The sequence below is a fragment of the Symsagittifera roscoffensis genome, chromosome 7 (genome assembly GCF_963678635.1).
Source record: "Symsagittifera roscoffensis chromosome 7, txSymRosc1.1, whole genome shotgun sequence".
NCBI lineage: Eukaryota > Metazoa > Xenacoelomorpha > Acoela > Convolutidae > Symsagittifera > Symsagittifera roscoffensis.
Window position 1 is genome coordinate 12,577,539 of NC_087068.1, and position 14,494 is coordinate 12,592,032.

Here is a 14,494-nt window from a genome sequence, read left to right on the forward strand (position 1 = left end):
AGCGCCCACTTAGCAAGCCAGAAGTATGGGGAGCCATACCCCGCATCTCCGAAGTTAAGGACATCGAGCAATTAATTAAATTTCTTCAGAAAACTACTGAATAATGAAGTCTTATACAAGAAATACCTTCAAAGAAAAGTTTTAACCTCTTGTTTGCCGACTGAAACAAAAGCTTTCTGGACAGTATAAAATCATGGGGATGTAGCTCAAATGGTAGAGCGCTCGCTTAGCATGCGAGAGGTACGGGGATCGATGTCCCGCATCTCCAAACTAGAGCCACTCATCAAATGGTAATCACTATCTCAAGATAATCTATTGCATATTGAAATTCCTAACAAGTAGATTCTCTGCGAACGAAAAGAAAAACTTCATAGTTGCTGACTAAGCGAAAAAAAATTCCGCGAGATTTGATAAACATGTTATATAGGTCAAATGGTAGAGCGCCCATTTATCAAGCCAGAAGTACGGGGAGCAATACCCCGCATCGCCAAAGTTAAGGACATCGCTCATTTATTTAACTTTCTTCAGAAAACTACTGAATATTGAAATCTTATACAAGAAATACCTTCCCAGAAAATTTATAAACTGTTGTTTGCTGACTGAAACAAAAGTTTCCTCGACAGTGCTAAACCATGAGGATGAAGCTCAATTGGTAGAGTGGTACGGGGATCGAAGGCCCGCATCTACAAATACAATATTAACTCCTTAAATGGTAATTACTAACTGCAGATAGTCTATTGCATATTGAAATTCATAAAGAGTAGATTTTCTGCGAACGAAACGACAGTTTTCATAGTTGCTGACTAAGCGAAAAAAACTTCCGCGAGATTTGATGGTAATAGGTATGAAGGTCAAATGGTAGAGCACCCATTTAGCAAGCCAGAAGTATGGGGAGCAATACCCCGCATCTCCGAAGTTAAGGACATCGAGCAATTAATTAAATTTCTTCAGAAAACTACTGAATATTGAAGTCTTATACAAGAAATACCTTCACAGAAAGTTTTAACCTCTTGTTTGCCGACTGAAACAAAAGCTTCCTGGACAATATTAAATCATGGGGATGTAGCTCAAATGGTAGAGCGATTGCTTAGCATGCGAGAGGTACGAGGCTCGATGCCCCGCATCTGCAAACTAGAGCCACTCATCAAATGGTAATCACTATCTCAATATAATCTATTGCATATTGAAATTCCTAACAAGTAGATTCTCTGCGAACGAAAAGCAAAACTTCATAGTTGCTGACTAAGCGAAAAAAAATCCGCGAGATTTGATAAACATGGGATGTAGGTCAATTGGAAGAGCGCCCACTTATCAAGCCAGAAGTACGGGGAGCAATACCCCGCATCTCTAAAGTTAAGGACATCGAGTTTTTAATTAACATTCTTCAGAAAACTACTGAATATTGAAATCTTATACAAGAAATATCTTCCCAGAAAATTTATAACCACTTGTTTGCCGATTGAAACAAAAGCTTCCTCGACAGTTCTACACCATTGTTATGTAGCTATGTAGCTCAAATAGTAGAGCCCTCGCTTTGCATGCAAGATGTACGGGGATCGATTCCCCAGCATCCCCAAAACTAGAGTCACTCATCAAATGGTAATCACTATCTCCAGATAATCTATTGCATATTGAAGTTACTAACAAGTAGATTTTCTGCGAACGAAAAGAAAAACTTCATAGTTGCTGACTAAGCGAAAAAAACTTCCGCGAGATTTGATAGTAATGGGGTTGAAGGTCAAATGGTAGAGCGCCCACTTAGCAAGCCAGAAGTACGGGGAGCAATATTCTGCATCATCAAAGTTTAGGACATCGAGTATTTAATTAACTTTCTTCAGAAAACTACTGAATATTGAAGACTTATACAAGAAAAACCTTCCCAAAAAATTTATAACCTCTTGTTTGCCGATTGAAACAAAAGCTTCCTCGACAGTTCTACACCATGGGCATGTAGCTATGTAGCTCAATTGATGGAGCTCCCACTTATCAAGCCAGAAGTACGGGCAGCAATACCCCGCATCTCCAAAGTTAAGGACATCGAGTATATAATTAACTTTCTTCAGAAAACTACTGATTATTGAAGTCTTATACAAGAAATTTCTTCCAAGAAAAATTTTAGCCTCTTGTTTGCCGACTGAAACAAAAGCTTCCTCGACAGTTTTAAATCATGGGGATGTAGCTCAAATGTTAGAGCGCTCGCTTTACATGCGAGATGTACGGAGAGCGATGCCCTGCATCCCCAAAACTAGAGTCACTCATCAAATGGTAATCACTATCTCTAGAAAATCTATTGCATATTGAAATTCCTAACAAGTAGATTTTCTGCGAACGAAAAGAAGAACTTCATAGTTGCTGACTAAGCGAAAAAAACTTCCGCGAGATTTGATAGTAATGGAGATGAATGTCAAATGCTAGAGCGCCCACTTAGCAAGCCAGAAGTACGGGGAGCAATACTCTGCATCTCCAAAGTTAAGGACATCGATTATTTAATTTACTTTCTTCAGAAAACTACTGGATATTGAAATCTTAAACAAGAAATACCTTCCCAGAAAATTTATAACCTCTTGTTTGCCGACTGAAACAAAAGCTTCCTCGACAGTTCTAAACTATGGGGATGTAGCTCAAATGGTAGCATGCGAGAGGTACGGGTATCGATGCCCCGCATCTCCAAAACTAGAGCCACTCATCAAATGGTAATCACTATCTCCAGATAATCTATTGCATATTGAAATTCCTAACAAGTAGATTTTCTGCGAATGAAAAGAAAAACTTCATAGTTGCTGACTAAGCGAAAAAAACTTCCGCGAGATTTGATAGTAATAGGTATGAAGGTCAAATGGTAGAGCGCCCACTTAGCAAGCCAGAAGTATGGGGAGCATTACCCCGCATCTCCGAAGTTAAGGACATCGAGCAATTAATTAACTTTCTTCAGAAAACTACTGAATATTGAAGTCTTATACAATGAATACCTTCCCAAAAAAATTATAACCGCTTGTTTGCCGACTGAAACAAAAGCTTCCTCGACAGTGCTGAACCATGGGTATGAAGCTCAAATGGTAGAGTGGTACGGGGATCGAAGCCCCGCATCTACAAATACATGAGTAACTCCTTAAATGGTAATTACTAACTGCAGATAGTCTATTGCATATTGAAATTCCTAAATAGTAGAATTTCTGCGAACGAAAAGAAAATTTTCATAGTTGCTGACTAAGCGAAAAAAAAAACTTCCGCGAGATTTGATGGTAATAGGTATGAAGGTCAAATGGTAGAGCGCCCACTTAGCAAGCCAGAAGTATAAGGAGCAATACCCCGCATCTCCGAAGTTAGGGATATTGAGCAATTAATTAACTTTCTTCAGAAAACTACTGAATATTGAAGTCTTATACAATAAATACCTTCCCAGAGATTATAACCTCTTGTTTCCTGACTGAAACAAAAGCTTCCTCGACAGTGCTAAACCATGGGTTTAAAGCTCAAATGGTAGAGTGGTACGGGGATCGAAGCCCCGCATCTACATATACAAGACTAACTCCTTAAATGGTAATTACTAACTGCAGATAGTCTATTGCATATTGAAATTCCTAAAGAGTAGGTTTTCTGCGAACGAAAAGAAAAACTTCATAGTTGCTGACTAAGCGAAAAAAACTTCCGCGAGATTTGATGGTAATAGGTATGAAGGTCAAATGGTAGAGCGCCCACTTAGCAAGCCAGAAGTACGGGGAGCAATACTCTGCATCTTCAAAGTTAAGGACATCGAGTATTTAATTAACTTTCTTCAGAAAACTACTGAATATTGAAGTCTTATACAAGAAATACCTTCCCAGAAAATTTATAACCTCTTGTTTGTCGATTGAAACAAAAGCTTCCTCGGCAGTTCTACACCATGGGCATGTAGCTATGTAGCTCAATTGGTAGAGCTCCCACTTATCAAGCCAGAAGTACGGGCAGCAATACCCCGCATCTCCAAAGTTAAGGACATCGAGTATATAATTAACTTTCTTCAGAAAACTACTGATTATTGAAGTCTTATACAAGAAATACCTTCCAAGAAAAATTTTAACCTCTTGTTTGCCGACTGAAACAAAAGCCTCCTCGACAGTTTTAAATCATGGGGATGTAGCTCAAATGTTAGAGCGCTCGCTTTTTTATGCGAGATGTACGGAGAGCGATGCCCTGCATCCCCAAAACTAGAGTCACTCATCAAATGGTAATCACTATCTCCAGAAAATCTATTGCATATTGAAATTCCTAACAAGTAGATTTTCTGCGAACGAAAAGAAGAACTTCATAGTTGCTGACTAAGCGAAAAAAACTTCCGCGAGATTTGATAGTAATGGAGATGAATGTCAAATGCTAGAGCGCCCACTTAGCAAGCCAGAAGTACGGGGAGCAATACTCTGCATCTCCAAAGTTAAGGACATCGAGTATTTAATTTACTTTCTTCAGAAAACTACTGAATATTGAAATCTTAAACAAGAAATACCTTCCCAGAAAATTTATAACCTCTTGTTTGCCGACTGAAACAAAAGCTTCCTCGACAGTTCTAAACTATGGGGATGTAGCTCAAATGGTTGCATGCGAGAGGTACGGGTATCGATGCCCCGCATCTCCAAAACTAGAGCCACTCATCAAATGGTAATCACTATCTCCAGATAATCTATTGCATATTGAAATTCCTAACAAGTAGATTTTCTGCGAATGAAAACAACAACTTCATAGTTGCTGACTAAGCGAAAAAAACTTCCGCGAGATTTGATAGTAATAGGTATGAAGGTCAAATGGTAGAGCGCCCACTTAGCAAGCCTGAAGTATGGTGAGCATTACCCCGCATCTCCGAAATTAAGGACATCGAGCAATTAATTAACTTTCTTCAGAAAACTACTGAATATTGAAGTCTTATACACTGAATACCTTCCCAAAAAAATTATAACCGCTTGTTTGCCGACTGAAACAAAAGCTTCCTCGACAGTGCTGAACCATGGGTATGAAGCTCAAATGGTAGAGTGGTACGGGGATCGAAGCCCCGCATCTACAAATACATGAGTAACTCCTTAAATGGTAATTACTAACTGCAGATAGTCTATTGCATATTGAAATTCCTAAATAGTAGAATTTCTGCGAACGAAAAGAAAATTTTCATAGTTGCTGACTAAGCGAAAAAAACTTCCGCGAGATTTGATGGTAATAGGTATGAAGGTCAAATGGAAGAGCGCCCACTTAGCAAGCCAGAAGTATAAGGAGCAATACCCCGCATCTCCGAAGTTAGGGACATTGAGCAATTAATTAACTCTCTTCAGAAAACTACTGAATATTGAAGTCTTGTACAATAAATACCTTCCCAGAGATTATAACCTCTTGTTTCCTGACTGAAACAAAAGCTTCCTCGACAGTGCTAAACCATGGGTTTGAAGCTCATGGTAGAGTGGTACGGGGATCGAAGCCTCGCATCTACAAATACAAGAGTAACTCCTTAAATGGTAATTACTAACTGCAGATAGTCTATTGCATATTGAAATTCCTAAAGAGTAGATTTTCTGCGAACGAAAAGAAAAACTTCATAGTTGCTGACTAAGCGAAAAAAACTTCCGCGAGATTTGATGGTAATAGATATGAAGGTCAAATGGTAGAGCGCCCACTTAGCAAGCCAGAAGTATGGGGAGCAATACCCCGCATCTCCGAAGTTAAGTACATCGAGCAATTATTTAAATTTCTTCAGAAAACTACTGAATATTGAAATCTTATGCAAGAAATACCTTCCCAGAAAATTTATAACCTCTTGTTTGCCGATTGAAACAAAAGCTTCCTCGACAGTTCTACACCATTGGTATGTAGCTATTTAGCTCAAATGGTAGAGCCCTCGCATTGCGTGCGAGATGTACGGGGATCGATGCCCCAGCATCCCCAAAACTAGAGTTGAGGGCTCACTTTGCATGCGAGTATTACGGGGATCGCTTCCCCGCATCTCCAAAACAAGAGTCACTCCTCAAATGATAATCACTATCTGCAGATATTCTATTGCATATTGAAATTCTTTACAATTAAATTTTCTGCGAACGAAAAACTTCAAAGTTGCTGACTAAGCGAACAAAACTTCCGCGAGATTGTTAACTAACAGGGATGTAGGTCAAATGGTAGATTGCTCACTTAGCATGCCAGAAATACGGGAATCAAAGCCCCGCATCTCCTAAAGTTAAGGACCTTGAGTAATTAATTAGCTTTCTTCAGAAAACTACTAAATATTGAAATGTATAAAAGAAATACCTTCCCAGAAAAATTGTAAACTCTTGTTTGCCTACTGAAATTAAAGCTTCCTCGACAGTGATGAAAATGGTAGAGCGCTCACTTTGCATGCGAGAGTTACGCGGATCGATGCCCAGCATCTCCAAAACAAGAGTCACTCCGTAAATGATAATCACTATCTGCAGATAATCTATCGCATATTGAAATTCTTTACAATTAAATTTTCTGCGAACGAAAAACTTCAAAGTTGCTGACTAAGCGAACAAAACTTCCGCGAGATTGTTAACTAACAGGGATGTAGGTCAAATGGTAAATTGCTCACTTAGCATGCCAGAAATACGGGAATCAATACCCCGCATCTCCTAAAGTTAAGGACCTTGAGTAATTAATTAGCTTTCCTCAGAAAACTACTAAATATTGAAATGTATAAAAGAAATACCTTCCCAGAAAAATTGTAAACTCTTGTTTGCCTACTGAAATTAAAGCTTCCTCGACAGTGATGAAAATGGTAGAGCGCTCACTTTGCATGCGAGAGTTACGCGGATCGATGCCCAGCATCTCCAAAACAAGAGTCACTCCTTAAATGATAATCACTATCTGCAGATAATCTATCGCATATTGAAATTCCTTACCATTAAGTTTTCTGCGAACAAAAAGACAAACTTCATAGTTGCTGACGAAGCGAACAAAACTTCCGCGAGATATTTAAGTATTGGGTATGTAGCTCAACTGGCAGAGCGCTCGCTTAGCATGCGAGAAGTACGGGTAGCAATGCCCCACATCTCCAAAATTAGAGTCACTCTTTAAATGGTAATCACTATCTGCAGATTCCCTATTCCATATTGAAATTCTTTACAATTAAATTTTCTGCGAACGAAAAACTTCAAAGTTGCTGACTAAGCGAACAAAACTTCCGCGAGATTTTCAACTAACAGGGATAAAGGTCAAATGTTGGAGCGCTCATTTAGCATGCTATAACTACGGGAATCAATAACCCGCATCTCCAAAAGTTAAGGTCATCGAGTAATTAATTAGCTTTCTTCAGAAAACTACTGAATATTGAACTATATACAAGAAATACTTTCCCAGAAAAATTATAAACTCTTGTTTGCCTACCGAAACAAAAGCTTCCGTGACAGTGATGAACCATGGGGATATAGCGCAAATGGTCGAGCGCTCACTTCGCATGCTAGAGTTACGAGGATTGATGCCCCGCATCTCCAAAACAAGAGTCACTCCTTAATTGATAATCACTATCTGCAGATAACCTATTGCATATTGAAATTCTTTACAATTAAATTTTCTGCGAACGAAAAACTTCATAGTTGCTGAATAAGCGAACAAAACTTCCGCAAGATTGTTAACTAACAGGGATGTAGGTCAAATGGTAGATTGCTCACTTAGCATGCCAGAAATACGGGAATCAAAGCCCCGCATCTCCTAAAGTTAAGGACCTTGAGTAATTAATTAGCTTTCTTCAGAAAACTACTAAATATTGAAATGTATAAAAGAAATACCTTCCCAGAAAAATTGTAAACTCTTGTTTGCCTACTGAAATTAAAGCTTCCTCGACAGTGATGAAAATGGTAGAGCGCTCACTTTGCATGCGAGAGTTACGCGGATCGATGCCCAGCATCTCCAAAACAAGAGTCACTCCGTAAATGATAATCACTATCTGCAGATAATCTATCGCATATTGAAATTCTTTACAATTAAATTTTCTGCGAACGAAAAACTTCAAAGTTGCTGACTAAGCGAACAAAACTTCCGCGAGATTGTTAACTAACAGGGATGTAGGTCAAATGGTAGATTGCTCACTTAGCATGCCAGAAATACGGGAATCAAAGCCCCGCATCTCCTAAAGTTAAGGACCTTGAGTAATTAATTAGCTTTCTTCAGAAAACTACTAAATATTGAAATGTATAAAAGAAATACCTTCCCAGAAAAATTGTAAACTCTTGTTTGCCTACTGAAATTAAAGCTTCCTCGACAGTGATGAAAATGGTAGAGCGCTCACTTTGCATGCGAGAGTTACGCGGATCGATGCCCAGCATCTCCAAAACAAGAGTCACTCCGTAAATGATAATCACTATCTGCAGATAATCTATCGCATATTGAAATTCTTTACAATTAAATTTTCTGCGAACGAAAAACTTCAAAGTTGCTGACTAAGCGAACAAAACTTCCGCGAGATTGTTAACTAACAGGGATGTAGGTCAAATGGTAAATTGCTCGCTTAGCATGCCAGAAATACGGGAATCAATACCCCGCATCTCCTAAAGTTAAGGACCTTGAGTAATTAATTAGCTTTCTTCAGAAAACTACTAAATATTGAAATGTATAAAAGAAATACCTTCCCAGAAAAATTGTAAACTCTTGTTTGCCTACTGAAATTAAAGCTTCCTCGACAGTGATGAAAATGGTAGAGCGCTCACTTTGCATGCGAGAGTTACGCGGATCGATGCCCAGCATCTCCAAAACAAGAGTCACTCCTTAAATGATAATCACTATCTGCAGATAATCTATCGCATATTGAAATTCCTTACCATTAAGTTTTCTGCGAACAAAAAGACAAACTTCATAGTTGCTGACGAAGCGAACAAAACTTCCGCGAGATATTTAAGTATTGGGTATGTAGCTCAACTGGCAGAGCGCTCGCTTAGCATGCGAGAAGTACGGGTAGCAATGCCCCACATCTCCAAAATTAGAGTCACTCTTTAAATGGTAATCACTATCTGCAGATTCCCTATTCCATATTGAAATTCTTTACAATTAAATTTTCTGCGAACGAAAAACTTCAAAGTTGCTGACAAAGCGAACAAAACTTCCGCGAGATTTTCAACTAACAGGGATAAAGGTCAAATGTTGGAGCGCTCATTTAGCATGCTATAACTACGGGAATCAATAACCCGCATCTCCAAAAGTTAAGGTCATCGAGTAATTAATTAGCTTTCTTCAGAAAACTACTGAATATTGAACTATATACAAGAAATACTTTCCCAGAAAAATTATAAACTCTTGTTTGCCTACTGAAACAAAAGCTTCCGTGACAGTGATGAACCATGGGGATATAGCGCAAATGGTCGAGCGCTCACTTCGCATGCTAGAGTTACGAGGATTGATGCCCCGCATCTCCAAAACAAGAGTCACTCCTTAATTGATAATCACTATCTGCAGATAACCTATTGCATATTGAAATTCTTTACAATTAAATTTTCTGCGAACGAAAAACTTCATAGTTGCTGAATAAGCGAACAAAACTTCCGCAAGATTGTTAACTAACAGGGATGTAGGTCAACGTGTAGAGCGCTCACTTAGCATGTCAGAAATACGGGGATCAATGCCCCGCATCTCCAAAAGTTTAGGACATTGAGTCCTCAATTAGCTTTCTTCAGAAAACTACTGAATATTGAACTGTATACAAGAAATGCTTTCCCAGAAAAATTATAAACTCTTGTTTGCCTACTGAAACAAAGTCTTTATTTCTGAAACTCTCACAGGGATACTGAAAAATCTTGCTCGTTGATCGTGATCACAAGTTTTTTTGAGTAGATTCAGTGATACACGAAGAACTTCCGCGTGTTTAGTTAATTGATCAATTATAATCTGAAATTAGCTCCAAGCTACGCCATGTTTTTAGTAATGTTTTCTGCTTTCATGATTGTTTTTTGAGTTCTTTTTTATTTAGGCATCCAAAAGAAGTGAATCTAGGATTCCTTGGAACGAAACACGAAAGAATTCTCCGGTGTTTCTGGGAAAGCATTTCTTTCAAAGCAGCGATTTAATTGGCAGCGAAGTTTCGTTTTCTACTTCAATTCAAGTGGCTCTGGATTTTAGAAAAAGTTCAGATGGTCGCTTTGAATGTCCCGTCTGTTCGAAGCTATTCAGAGGTCGGTCCAGCGTGAAACGGCATTTGGAATCCATGCACTCTGGAAAACTTTTCACGTGTGAAATTTGCGGCTTGAAAGTGTCGAGAAAAGATAACTTGCAATTGCATCTAATGAGCAAACACGAACTAGAACGGGACACTGCAAAATTGTTCTGTGAGATGGCAACTCAAAGTGAGCATTCTGATTGACATTTAGAGGCGAAAGAAAATCTGTTTGAACTATTTTGTGATTTTGGTGAGATAATGGTAACCTGCGGTTTCTTGATAATTTGTCTCTCAAACCCTCTCAATCCTACCCGATGATAAACACTGGTCTTACGAGGTTATATGTGAAGACTAATCTTGTTTGGGGTTCGGTTTTTGTTGTTGGTCATCATATTAATTTTCCTAATAGGCTGAAAGCGTGACATCAAAAGTTTTCATGAAAAATTTTACAGACTGGAATAAAAAGCCGAAGCTATGTGATATTTGGAGTTTTATTTTTTTTTCTTCGTATTTCCGTCTTTTCATAAGTTGTTATCACGAATACGAAATCCTTCTAAGCATATTTAATTCAAAAAAGACGAAAGAATACATATGTTCAACGTAGTTGTAATTTGTCATTTGAGTCCTAAAAATGAGCGTCGTTTTTGTGCTGAAAATAAATGTGCTTCTCCAGTTTTTATTTGCTTCAAGTTTATAAACATTTTGATTTTCAGATGGTTTTTACATGGTATTACTATATCATCTTGAAATTGTTCCATTCAGTAGCTCATATTTATTTTCCGGCGCATACTACACATGGTGAGAACCAGGAGGTGGATACCTGAAACAAATACATTCAAGGTCATTGCCAAGGGCAAGTGGGGAAAGCTGATGAAGGTTATCGGATGCCATTGTAACGGATTTTTCGAGAGGGGTTTAGTTTTTAGTCTTAATTTTCTCAAGAAGTGCACAAAAAGTGCAGTCTCGACATTTTTTTGAAACTGAGCAGTTGTAAGTGTTTTCGGGAGGCGTTTTAATTAATTTTGTCGAAGGGAATTTCACATAATATAAATACTTGTACATTAGCGACTATCATCGTAAGTCAATTTTGATACACTACCGTAAAGAGTTCGGGAAAACTTGCAGAAAAAACACAATTGAAGATTGCGCAGCAACAACTATTAAGTTTTTAAGCTCTAAAGAGCTCTTATAACATTTTGGGCTACAAGAAGTTGACGTTTAAATTTATTTTTGACGATGATGATTTGGCGTCTTTAAAAATAGTTCAAGACCACTTAAACATTAAAAAGAGCTCTTTCAACGACCAGCGTATATAGGCTTAGACATATTTGAGAGTCATAGTAAAATATGTCAATTGGAAAACAGTTTTTGAAGAAAAATTACTAGAAAAACAAAAAAAAAGTTTAAAATTTCAAAAAAAAATTTAAATTTTTTGCAGAAATTTTTTGAATTTTCAAGTTTTGGTTTCCAAAGTTGCGCTAAAAAACTAAGTTTTCACGGCTTAAATTAAGCTTAAATAAGTTATTGTAGGCCTACTTGGTCACCTTATTAGCTCGAAATTAGACCAAAACTCAAAAATTTCAAACCTTTTCTTCTCGACACTGTGAAAAAAATTTCAAAATTTTTTAATCGCGTTCGAATCACGACTGAAAGGGCTTCATAATGATATAGCACTCGACCCATTCCGATGATTATTTGTGGTACCTGGTTTTGCGTGGAAAACACAAAAAGAAGAAAAAACTACAATACACCCGAATACAAAGTTCCTCCCCATTTTCAATGGTCGGATCAATACGCAGGGTAAACACAGACAAACTTGCTAGATTTGTTCACAAGTCTTCTTAGGAGTGCTCAGCTTGTTGCGTCATTCAGGCTCAGTTGGGTGGGGGGTGTAATCGAAAAGACACGAAGTATTTTAAAAGTGACTGACCTTTGGGGGCTGTGGGTTGAATGCCCTGAGAAACAGCATCAGCTGGGGGATGTATCTGATGACGTCATTGAGTATGTGTTGTGGTTGGGAGGGGGTGAGGAAGTAGCCTCTGAATAGGGTCACGTGGGAGGCACAGAAGGTCATCAGAGCCATACAGTTGTCCAGTTGTCGGCCCTGGATTCGAACCATCTCCGCGTGCTAATTAAATAATGCAAACAAAGACCAAATATTATGAGCTTTACGAACTTTAAAAAGTACGAACATAGAGAATCAACATCAAAAAGAAAAAATATGCTAAATTTGATCAAATGTTTTATGCAATTTGGTTTTTCAAGCGATGCTGAGACATATATTGTCTTAAAACGGCAGCTACACGCAAAATTTCTCCAGGTTATTCAGTTTTTAACCAATTTAATTGGCAAAGTATTTAAACAAGCGAGCGGAGCGTAGTGTCATACCACGAATTCTGCTGCTTCCACAGATAATTATCGGAAAGTGTCGAGTGATAAATCATTTTGAAACCTTTTCAGTCGTGATTCGAAGGGCATAAAAAAGTTTCAAAAATTGTCTGTGTCGAGATAATCCGATTGGATTTTTTTGAGCTTTAGTCTAGTTTCGAGTAATTCGAGCGATCGTGTAACAGTCGAAATTTGAAAATAACACTAAGAAACTTTGATTTTACTGAAACGGAAAAACTGGTAGTGGAAGCTTAGAGCTTTCTTGGAAATAAAGTTTTCTACAAAAAATTAAGAAGTATGGTGCAAAAATTAGAATTTTTTCATATTTTTTTTTGTCATTAGCTTTTTGAAAACCAATTTTGTCTATTATGTCTAACTTGCGCTCTTTTTTGCTTGTGTTTGCACAGTGCAGCTCCGCTTCTGTTAAGTTTCAGAAATATTTCTGACCTTGAGATAGCGAAATAGTGTTGAAATTGCAACCGAGTTTTCAAAATTGCAATTAAATCTACTAACGAGCAATGCGAAGGAAGCGATTGCATTTTCCAGTGAAGTGCAGTTTTTGAGTTACTCCAAGCGCGTAACTTCGCACTGTGATTCATTTACCAGCAATGTGCATTTCAATTTTTCAAGGGTAAAAAAACGCTAGCGAGAAACTTCAGAGTTATTTTGGTTTAGTTTCATCTTCAAGGTCAGTAAAATTTCAGAAATTTAGGACTTTGTCCAATGAATGTGTTAAAACAAGCTTTTCTTATATGGGTGAAAGAAATCGAATCGGCGAAATTAATTTGGAAGGACAGTTGGCTTGTTTTCATCATTTTCTTTGCAAGTTCATACCAAATTCATGCTTCTGTATTGGAAAAGCAGCCTGCTTATACCTCTTAGCTATCTGCTTATACCTCTTAGCTTTCGATTATTGATGTCAGGTTATTTATATAATTTGTAGCAAAAAGTTCGGACAGACGAAAATGATTGAAAAGAGCAAATGGCCTTTTTCAGACAATTTTTGCATGCAAACACAAATTTTTCAGACAGAAAGTATAATTAGTAGCAAAAAGTTCGGACACAAAAATAATAAAAAAGAGCAATTGACCTTTTTCAGACAAATTTTGCATGCGAAAGTTTATTTTTCAGACACAAAGTATGTCTCAATGTTACCTAAAAATTCAAACTTGCATGCAAAAATTGCTCAAAATGAGCAGGTTGCTCTTTTAAATTATTTTTGTCTGTACGAACTTTTTGAAAATCTCTACCTAATGGTATAGGGAATTGCAATAAGTTCGGACACAAAATTAATTAAAAAGAGCAACTGTCTAGACATCAACGGAAATTAAAACTGAAATAAACATAGCGTCAAGAAAGGGTAGGAGATCGTTAATAAAAATAGGCTAGCATAATCATCGGATAATCGACAATCTCGCATTTTGAATTTGGGCTGACAAAAAATTCAAGGTTGTTCGGCTTCAGATTTTGCATGCAAATAAGCATCGAAACGCACTGATTGCTCATTTTAATTAATTCTGTCTGTCCGAACTTTTTGCTACTAATTATGCTAATTATACATTGCCAAAAAACTTTGATTCTTCATTCATTTTTGGAAAGCATATTATTCGATTAGTTTTTCATGTTTTTGACCCCATTTGATAATCTTTTCACTATGTGTTATAGCAGTTCCTTATAAGCAAAATAAAATAGGTTCAATAAGTGATATTTCAGATCTAAAATGTGATGTTTGAAGCTGAAGTCTTAATTGTCTGACCTTGAGACAGAAGTGTACCATTTTGGCAGCCGACCACTCGAACGTGACAGATGCCAGCACCATCACAATCGTGTGTTTCAATCCTGCAGCACCCATGACCGCCTTCAAATGATTCTATTTCGGGTAAATTTTTTGCTTGTTTTAAACGGAAGATATCTCGGCTATAAATTTTAATGCTCAAGTGATTTTGAATGCATCGACATAATTTTATTGTGAGAAAAAAACGTTTCCTGTAG

At 37.6% G+C, this 14,494-nt stretch overlaps 2 protein-coding genes across 2 annotated transcripts in view; one reads left to right on the forward strand and one right to left on the reverse strand.

The window, feature by feature from the left end:
• The window catches only part of LOC134851617 (uncharacterized), a 168,142-nt gene extending 157,763 nt beyond the window's left edge, over positions 1–10,379 (forward strand). Inside the window, exon 3 of the mRNA XM_063867772.1 lies at positions 9,929–10,379. Coding sequence (XP_063723842.1) covers positions 9,929–10,318 — 390 coding nt within the window. The 3' untranslated portion in view covers positions 10,319–10,379. The remainder of the gene's footprint in view (positions 1–9,928) is intronic.
• Positions 10,380–10,833: 454 nt separating this feature from the next.
• On the reverse strand, positions 10,834–14,354 carry LOC134852153 (uncharacterized). The gene is made up of 3 exons (XM_063868457.1): positions 14,259–14,354; positions 12,045–12,242; positions 10,834–10,934 (listed from the first exon to the last, which is right to left on the reverse strand). The coding sequence occupies exons 1-3, from the start codon at positions 14,352–14,354 to the stop codon at positions 10,887–10,889; spliced, it is 342 nt and encodes a 113-aa protein (XP_063724527.1). The 3' UTR covers positions 10,834–10,886.
• Positions 14,355–14,494: the final 140 nt, after the last annotated feature.

Coding starts and splice junctions, on each gene's coding strand:
- LOC134852153 (XM_063868457.1), bottom strand. CDS start 14,354: ATGGGTGCTGCAGGATTGAAACACACGATTGTGATGGTGCTGGCATCT. Junction 12,243..14,258: donor TGGTACACTTCTGTCTCAAG/GTCAGACAATTA, acceptor TTATTTAATTAG/CACGCGGAGATGGTTCGAAT. Junction 10,935..12,044: donor TCAACCCACAGCCCCCAAAG/GTCAGTCACTTT, acceptor TATTTGTTTCAG/GTATCCACCTCCTGGTTCTC.